The sequence below is a fragment of the Nerophis lumbriciformis genome, linkage group LG01 (assembly GCF_033978685.3).
Source record: "Nerophis lumbriciformis linkage group LG01, RoL_Nlum_v2.1, whole genome shotgun sequence".
Lineage (NCBI taxonomy): Eukaryota > Metazoa > Chordata > Actinopteri > Syngnathiformes > Syngnathidae > Nerophis > Nerophis lumbriciformis.
The window spans coordinates 44,038,320-44,048,108 of NC_084548.2; the positions used below are offsets into that span (position 1 = coordinate 44,038,320).

General features: G+C 40.2%; 1 protein-coding gene across 1 annotated transcript; it reads left to right on the top strand.

Annotated features, from left to right (window-relative positions):
• The first annotated feature begins 3,555 nt into the window (after positions 1–3,555).
• Positions 3,556–7,596, top strand: LOC133613712 (nuclear receptor subfamily 4 group A member 1-like). Its single transcript, XM_061971442.1, has 7 exons — positions 3,556–3,612; positions 4,476–5,223; positions 5,308–5,437; positions 5,613–5,776; positions 5,856–6,058; positions 6,141–6,319; positions 6,792–7,596. Exons 2-7 carry the CDS (start codon positions 4,486–4,488, stop codon positions 7,040–7,042), a joined length of 1,665 nt encoding a protein of 554 aa, XP_061827426.1. The 5' UTR covers positions 3,556–3,612; positions 4,476–4,485; the 3' UTR covers positions 7,043–7,596.
• Positions 7,597–9,789: the final 2,193 nt, after the last annotated feature.

Consider the following 9,789-nt stretch of genomic DNA (forward strand, 5'->3'; position numbering starts at 1 on the left):
ACAATGACAAGCATCTTCTCAACACAAAAATAGCACTCTGACAGAACAACAGGTGTTGGGCAGAGCTTTGGCTATGCACATGTGATAATACATAACAAGTACATGGTGTGTGTGTGTGTATGTACAGTATGTGTGTGCAGCAGGCCACAATAATAGCAAGTCAAAACAATCAGAATTGATGCAGTGCATGCATCAAAAGCTTACGGCAAATCAACTTTTTTCTATCTCGAAAATAAAATTTCGACAGCTATATCCAATCATTTCCCTTAGATAACCATTTACGTTTAGAATAACCGGTTAAATCAGTTTAAGTGCAGCAGGAAAACCCAACAGCCATACTGGCTTGTTATCATTTGTGTCAAGTGTGAAGAAAAGTGCACTCGATGGGTTTGATTGCAGAAGTCATTTCCTTGTAGCTCTCTGCTGCCCACAATTTAATCTGTTCATCGGTTTCCACCTTCACTTGCTATGTGATGTCGTAGCTTTTCAGGCTCAACCTCAACTTTTTTTTAGCCTTCCTCCGATATCACTTAGTTGTACTTAAATGCACCGGTATACTTGCCATCTGTGTCCATTGGGTCCAGCAGAAACAAAATCCATAAGGATTATATTCTCTGTACAAAATGTTCATTGTAAATTTTCAGCTAATTACTGGCTAATAATTGCATTACTTTCACAGTATCATTTACAGTCATTTACTGTAAAATATATTTACAGCAACTGTAACTGCAGAGCTGTGATTTGTTAATTACAATAATTACATGTTGTAACGTCACAATTCCACTTTTCCAGGCTCCAACGATAGGAGCCTATCCCAGCTGCATTTGGGCAGAAGGCGGGGTACTTTAGAGTAGGTTGTTGTGATATTACTTATGACTATATACTATTACGACAATCTTGAAACATCGCAAACTTGTTTACGTATTATTTTTTACGTAGTACCAATGGGGTATATGGCTACTGAATGATACACTTATGGGTACCATCTGATGGCTACTGCACTGTATGTGGACTTTGATAAAAACTGCTGCACTTTATATACTTCTGCACTTTAAATGAAGCTGCTAAAATACTGTAACTTGACCGCCCACTGATTTGTAACTCACATACCCTCTATGTATTGTACTTGTATTTTAAATTGTTTATCATGATGTAATTTCAATATTGGGTAACACTTTAGTATGGGGAACATATTCACCAATAATTAGTAGCTTATTAACATGCAAATTAGTAACATATTGGCTCTTAATTAATGGACTTAGACTTAGACTTCCTTTTATTGTCATTAAAATTTGAACTTTGCAGTACAGATAAGAACGGAATGTCGTTGCATTAGCTAGTGCAGGATAAAAGAGCAATAAGGTGCAGATATAAATAAATAGATTACTGTACAGATGAATATTTTGCACTTTTGCATATGCTTCCACGTTTATGGATGTATGTTATATTGTCTTTATATTCCAGCGAGTTAATCCATTTTGGGGGGAATGGAGAGGATTATTTTAATGTGTTCAAGAGTTTTACGGCCTGAGGGAAGAAGCTGTTACAGAACCTGGAGGTTCTGCTACGGAGGCTGTGGAACCTCTTTCTAGAGTCCAGCAGTGAAAACAGTTCTTGGTGGGGGTCATTATTAAGTACTTATTAATGCCTTATTCTGCATGGCGTTATTATACAACTAGTAAGCCATTAACTAAGAGTCTTCCCTCAATAACCTCAGAATTATTGCTTACTAGTAACCTTAACCCTAACCCTTATATGTTCCCTTAGTGTCCAAATAACTCTAAATTAAGTCTTTCTTACTCAGAACATGTTCCCCATACTAAAGTGTTACCCAATATTGTTGTGTATTTTCCATCCTGTGTAATTTAATTTTAGATGTTAGATGCGCCATAAAATGACTACAGATGGAAATTAGCATGGTGCTAAATCTGGTGCAGCCATCTTCTTAACGTAACTGCACATTGTCCTTAAAATAAACAAATACAAACAAAACTATGATTACAGTATTTCACTGTGAAATAACAGTTAATTGCTGCAAAGTATAGGATCGAAAGTTTTACAGTTATGTGTTATGTTACAGTAAGTTTTGATTACAGTATTTTACTGTGCAATATATACTGTTCAACCCTATTTTTTTCAGTGTTGCTTCTGATCATGTACTCATTAATGTCACTGACTCTTCCTCTTCATTGTTTTTGTTATGTCAATGTTTGTCTTCAATATGAAACACACAACATCAGTTAGAATTAAAGCTGCAAGCAGCGATGGACGTGGTCAAGATTTTTGTTTCATGTGTCTGACATTCCTACTGGGAGTTACAGGCAGTTTTGTCTGAGCAGGGTGCGGCCATCTTGAGACGGCAGCAGCACAGCAGCAGCAGCGCAGCGGTTCTTTGAGGGCTCATAAAATCTAAACCGGAGCAGTAATTAAAACTCTTTCATCAACTTTTAATCAGAAGGGTTCAATCTCTCTCCTGTGCTCATTTGAAGCCGACACGACAAACACGCTCAGAGGAGATAATGTTTGAAAGAAGGTGACTGTTTTTACTCAACTTTTGTTTTGAAGGGGGAATTGCAAACTTCCTGTTGATTTTTGCTGGGGGTTGTGAGTGTATGAAATCTAGGTCTAAGTGAGACCTACATAGAAGTTTTTGTTTCATGTTTCTACGACATTCCTACTGGGAGTTAGAGGCAGTTTTGTCTGTGTTTTCTTCCTAGGGGGCGCTAGAGCGCAATTTTAAGTTTTGGGGTTTGTTTTTCTGATTAGATCGCAATTTTTGCCAGGCCTGATGTGTGTGTCCAATTTGGTGAGTTTTGAAGCATGTTAAGGGGGTCAAATTACAGCTCAAAGAGGCGGCGGAATAATAATAATAAAACGCTAGAAATACAATAGGGTCCTCTGTCCCAAAGGGACTCGGTCCCTAAAAAAGCTGTTCAATATTTGCAATGTATTTACAAATATATATGCCATTAAAAGAATATTATGATTAAATGGTGGACAATGAGGGGTGCTGATCATGTGATCGTGTTGCTCCTCTTCTTTTCAGATGCCAGATAGTAAAGTCAACTGGCTCTATGGTCCTTCTTAGAAAAACACACATATGCTTTCTTTTCTTTTTTACCATCTACATCAGTGGTGTCACATGTTGGGTAGAGCGCGTCTTCCTGTTCTAAAAATAACCATATTGCACTTTATCTCGTTTTCATCATCGCTCTGTGTGTGTGTGTGTGTGTGTATGTGTGTGTGTGTGTGTGTGTGTGTGTGTGTGTGTGTGTGTGTGTGTGTGTGTGTGTGTGTGTGTGTGTGTGTGTGTGTGTGTGAGTGTGTGTTTAACACAATACAGCGGTTGTTCTACACGCGCGTCAACGGAATCCCGGAGTGCGTCATCGCGGGTCCATTCCCCAGAAGACGCGCTGTGATTGGTCACAGTAGACGTCTAACCCGCCCACCACATTGCCTTGTATGGAAAGCTGTCTCTGACGTCATGGATACTTCCGAGCCCGCTATAAAGAAGTGCAAGGGCGGCCGGAGGGACTGTCTCTTTAGTTGGGGGAACACAGACGATGACATAGCGCTGCTGAAAAGCAACCTGTTTCTAACGTTTACACACAGGTAAGACATGCTTGCGTTTGTTCCTTTTCTCAGATAAATCCTACAAAGTACAATTGCAAGAAGTGTTCCACTTACTGTATGTTGATTGCAAATGTGACTTGATATTCAATTTGTACATTTAATTGAAATGTGTACCTTTGTGATATAATTGAATGAAAATAACCTACTGTAAATATATTTATTATCAGTGCATGTTCACATACATGGAAACATCTATCTATATCTGTTATAACACATAGTGTCATGGATATTCATTCTGCCCAAACCACTTGCTTACACACACAATTAGTAGCTGACAGGCGTTAAAGAGAATGCCACTAAAATGAAAGTAATCAACACTGAAAGTGTTTTGATCAGAGGAGGAAGTTGATAAAGCTGATGTTTTTAGAATTGAATATCAACAGTTCAAAGCAGGCCCTCAATCTTGAGAAATGAATGTGCCGCATATTACTGCATAGTGTTTGATTTACACTGTTGATGATGGTTCCCTCGCTAAAAATACAACTTTATTTATTACAACTTTAAGTGCAGCTTTCTGTGATATTGACATGATCAACAGTTGCACTCAAACTGATTAAAACCACAATGTTAATTTTCAAAATGTACAAACTTTCAATATGTGTCCAACTAAAACCACCATTTGTAATATTAGATGTGTTTCAAAATATAATTAAAAGTGGAGGTAAATAATCTTTAGTTGTACTGTCTGTGTTGTTGCATTGTTGCTTTCCTGCTCTTTTATCCTTCACTACAACAAGCAAATGCAACAAAATGTTGTTCTTATCTGTACTGTGAAGTTCAAATTTGAATGACAATAAAAGGAAGTCTCTAAGTCTCTCTCTCTAATGTGATTCTTCTTTCAGTTTTGTCGCCATGACCTGCATACACCCCCAGCACGGATCTCAGCCGTACGACAACAACCTGGTCAGCTTGGAGCTTCAAAGCCCAGACTTGATCTCCAGGCTGGACCACCTTGCCGGTCCGTCCCTGCCAAGCATCAGCTCCATGGCTGGCCCTCAAGCATGCGACTTTGATGCCTACTCGTGCCAGTTCACAGCCACGCCGGCCCACCTCCCTCTAGGCCAAGAGAGCCCATTCAAGCTGGATGACTTCCAGGTGTACGGCTGTTATCCTGGTGCGTTTATGTTCCCTTACCCTGAGGAGGTCCCCTCCCCCTGTGGGTCTGATTATTTCGGCAGCTCAGCATCAGTTTCGACTCCTTCAACCCCCGGTTTCCAAAGCCAGCATGCGCCCACTTGGAACTCGTCATGTGGGGCGTATTCACCCAGTTCAGGATACTGGACAGCTGAGGACATCTCAGTACCATCTATGCAGTCTTTCCTTACATTTGGTTCAGGGACTGTGGCGGACATGCCACAACCCCACCTGCGAGAGCACGATGCTTTTATTGACACATCCTCACTCACCTTCCCAAACCTGACCATAGAGCAAGCATGTGGCCAGGATGTCGCCGACCACCTAGATGGGCATTTGTCAGTCAAATTAAAAAGCCCACGAGTGAACGATGGCTGCTGCGCCGTCTGCGGGGACAGTGCCTCCTGCCAGCACTATGGGGTTCGCACCTGTGAAGGATGCAAAGGCTTCTTCAAAGTAATCACATATTTCACGGTGTCTGCTGCCGAACAAAGAGACATTAGACATGTTTGTACTAATTGTTCTTTTCTTTGACGATAGCGGACAGTACAGAAAAATTCTAAGTATGTTTGCCTGGCCAACAAGGATTGTCCTGTGGACAAGAGGAGAAGAAATCGCTGTCAATTCTGTCGCTTCCAGAAGTGTCTTGCTGTAGGAATGGTGAAGGAAGGTAAGTTCAATACACTCAAGACAAAACTCTCAATGTTAAATATGAACAATTAGTGTAAAATTGTATTTCGTCATGTCGAGAGCTGTTGCTAATTTATTTTATTGGCTCTGATTAGTCCACCTGAAATGATTAGGCATGTTCTTGATCAACACTGGTCTTACCGCCATAATTACAGTTGTGAGGACGGACAGCCTGAAAGGCAGAAGAGGTCGTCTGCCCTCCAAGCCTAAAGTAGTCCAAGATGTGGTAGTCACAGTGTCTCCTGTGAGCATGATTGCGTCTCTAGTGAGGGCTCACATCGACTCAAACCCCAACGATGGACAAATGGATTACTCCAAAGTAATGACACTCAAAAACGTGTTTTTAAGGTGTGATGACACTCATCTATTTTAAACATCTTTTTTGTCTTTAATTCTAGTACGATGAAATAGACGTCTGTGCAAACCAGAAAGAGGACGCTAATGACGTCAAACAGGTCTACGAGTTGCTCATGGCCTCTATGGATGTCATTAGAAAGTGGGCTAAGTGTATCCCAGGTTTCTCTGAGTTCTGCTCAGAAGATCAAGAGCTACTTTTGGAGTCTGCCTTTGTTGAACTCTTCATCTTGCGTCTTGCATATCGGTGAGTGCAACTACCTTTGAACTCTGCAAGTTTAGAGACATTTAGTTGCATGTATAAAATTTAAATGTGGCTTGTTTCCCAGGTCAAACCCTGAAACGAACAAACTAGTCTTCTGCAACGGGACAGTGCTTCACAAGGCCCAGTGTGTCAAAGGTTTTGGGGACTGGATCGACTCCATTATGGAGTTTTCACGAAATCTTCATCGTATGAAGCTTGACGTCTCGTCCTTCTCCTGTCTCACGGCCCTGGTCATTATCACGGGTAAGAAACTCTAATGCACTAACACCTCCAAAATGGAAACCGGGTGGAGGGCAGATATACTTTTATTGTGCCAGGGCAACCTTTTTTATGAGGTCTCTGGTTTCAGGGCTGGGTAGAGTACAAGACAGTTATGCAACTGAAGGATTGACAGAACAGGTGTTTGACAAAATGTAACACAAGCTCATGTACAATACGAGAACACATGATAGTATACGACACTAGACTAAACATAACAACAATGGAGGTTTGCTTTTTAAAGCCTTTGTGGATGCTTAACACACATCAAGAGGGTCGCATTCTGTTTGTTTTGCCAAACACCAATTAAAATCTAATAAATAGTGGAAAGTTATCCATCTATTCATTTCCTACTGCTTCACTTGTATCTCAGCTAACTAAAAGACATCCTTGAATTGTCACCGATCAATCACAGGGCATTGTTTTAAATCTAAAATTATTTATTTTTTCTTTTTAGATCGACATGGTCTCCAAAATCCAAAGCGAGTGGAAGACTTGCAGAATCAGCTTATCACTAGCCTGAAAGACCACGTGTCGGGCTGCCCTTCTTCGCGTCCCAACTATTTGTCCAGACTGCTTGGAAAGCTGCCCGAGCTAAGAACACTGTGCACTCAAGGCCTCCAGCGCATCTTCTATCTTAAATTAGAAGACATGGTCCCCCCACCTCCAATTGTGGACAAAATATTCATGGACTCACTACCGTTTTAAGCGCCGTGGTGTGAGACAGCACATAAATCTGGAGTCAAGGACAAGGTATGCCACAACATAAAGGGCTATTTCTTAATCCATTAATGTGTATGTTGGAGAATGAACCAGCTCACGGACCAAAGTAGGGATTGTTTACATACAATGTGCCATAACTGAGAACAGCTGTGATGGAGGGAATATGGAAGCATTGTTCAAACTCTCACAAACCAACACCACTGTTTTATTTTTTGGACAATCATACATAAACATGTCCTTGCATTATTGTACCTTTACTTACACAATGATGTCATAAAGCCACTGGTTGATATTTAATGTTTTTTTACATCCTGAATCATCAGTATTGGTGATGGCCAAGTAGTCACCACCACAATGATATCAGTACCATTCATGTATCATGAATAGACTTGGAGCAGCTAACATGAAGTGTCGTCTTACAGTATATACACTGGTTAGCAACTGATGGGAAATGTCTGTGTTACTGTAGAATTATATTTTTACAAAAGAGGATATTTTTTTCTGCACTCAAGCTTGGAATAAAATGTTCAGTTTCATAATTTGTGTTTGTTTTTTACCCCACATATTTATAACTAAAAATGTTGAACTTCTGTTGTGTTTGATTGCAGTAATCAAATAAGAATAGAAGCCTAATATTTCCCTCAAAATCTATGCCTTTGTTTATTAAAAAACTGTGTTTTAATTAACATATTATTTATAATGTCATACAATCATGCCAAAGTACTAGCAAGTACATTCTGATATTATCCAGTATTGTGAATACATTCCAATTTGAACACATTCAAACAGTACTGTACACTGTAGTTAGCAACCACATTAGGACACCTGCAGATAGCCACCAAAGGATCATGTTTTAATTAAACAATGTTTAATCACTATTGTTGTTATTCAAGTGTTCAGCCAATTTTAGTGTATTGAGTCTCAAAGCTGACTTTTGTGCAGCCACAATGATTTATAGTCTGTGACCGTAGTTCTGGGTGTGAATCGTTGTCTGTTTATAAGTGTCCTAATACTGACTGCATGGCAACCCGTCCAGGGTGTATACCCCACCTTTAGCCCAACCATTAATGTAGAAGGCACCTTGTGTATGGTGGCTTAATAATGTAGTTGTATCATGGGTAATGATAGACCCTAGTTTAAAATACCAGTCAGGGTATGTGCCACTAAAATATGAATTTTTTTAATGTTATAATTATATTGTATTGTATTTATTTTTAAATTATACTTTACACTTTTTTTGATCATACCTTACAGTCTGCTTAGAAAAAAATGTAGCCCTTGGACAAACACCTGGTTTATAGTTTGTTGTGGTGTAGACCTGCACTATACTGAGAATTGTTCATTATGTCTATTACTTAACTAAACTATTAGACACAGCTCTCACACCTACACAGTACTACACTATTTCAAACTACAGCTACAATAAATAAATACAAAAATCACTAGTCTGCATGTCTTACGTCACAAGTTGACTGTCTATTATCTGGTTGCTTGGATACGCTGAGTGTCCCACAGGCTGTAAATTTTCCTTTCAGCAGATCAGAAAACAGGGCTGAAAAACAGATCTCTGTCCGTCTGCCTCTTAGTTACAGTATGTGCTGCTCTCTTTTTAGAGGTGGGTGGAATTCCCTGCCAGGTATCATGTGACCCACAATGCTTCGACATCATCCTCTCTGTCGTGCATGTCAAGGTGAACCTTCGGCTATACATCAGGGCTGTAAGAGACACGTGACCAGGCTAGAGATCAGTGCATCCAATATTCATCATTCTGTCCAGCTCAGATGGGGAATTCTGCATTAGAATGACAACAATCTTCACAGACAGACAAGGGCCAAGGTAGCCCAGAGCAAAATATAGATTCTGACTTTGGAAAGCTGTGCAAGGCATTCCGTCTTCTTCAAAAATGTTCTTGCTCTCAAGAACAGGGAAGCCGGAGTCTATCCCAGCTGACTGAAAACTTGATGCTGTGTTCCGTTCACACTCAGCTAGCTACATTGTAACATAGACCGTGTAGCAGATTATCGGTTACAGCGCTATAAATGACTGTGGCTTCCTTACACTTGGCATGTCATGATTCCGTTCCGTTCCAAGGTCCTTTGAGACACTCAATAGACGTGTAAATACGTCTGGAGGTGCTTTTACATCTGAATTATCCAAAGCAGCAAAACTTGGTCTCCTGCCTCTCTTGAGTTTCATATGCTGGTGTTGTATGGCAGCATAAGAAGAATAACTTAATAACCTTGCAAGGGTTAGACTTATGCAACAAGATCAAAATGGAAAACAGTGACTCACAGAACAGAAATTACATTATAATGTGTCATGGTCTACCGGGTTTGATTTGGGGGTGGTTCGCTGCCTGTGAAGAAAAAAATGTACATTTTTTTATACTTAAAGCCAGCAGGAAAGCTTCAGTTTTCCTGAGATGCTCGTCTGCATGACACTTGTGTTACGGAGCGCCAAGTAGAATTTCATCAAGCTCACATCTTGGCGGGCCCCACAACTTGACAAATGAGTAACAGTTTGAGACTACAATGTGATGTAACACAGAAGGGTACTAACCAGAGGTGGGACCAAGTCATTGTTTTGCAAGTCACAAGTAAGTCTCAAGTCTTTGCCCTCAAGTCCGAGTCAAGTCCCGAGTCAAGACAGGCAAGCCCCGAGTCAAGTCCAAAGTCAAGACTGGAAAGTCTCAAGTCAAGTCCTAAGTCCTGCATTTTGAGTTTCGAGTCCTT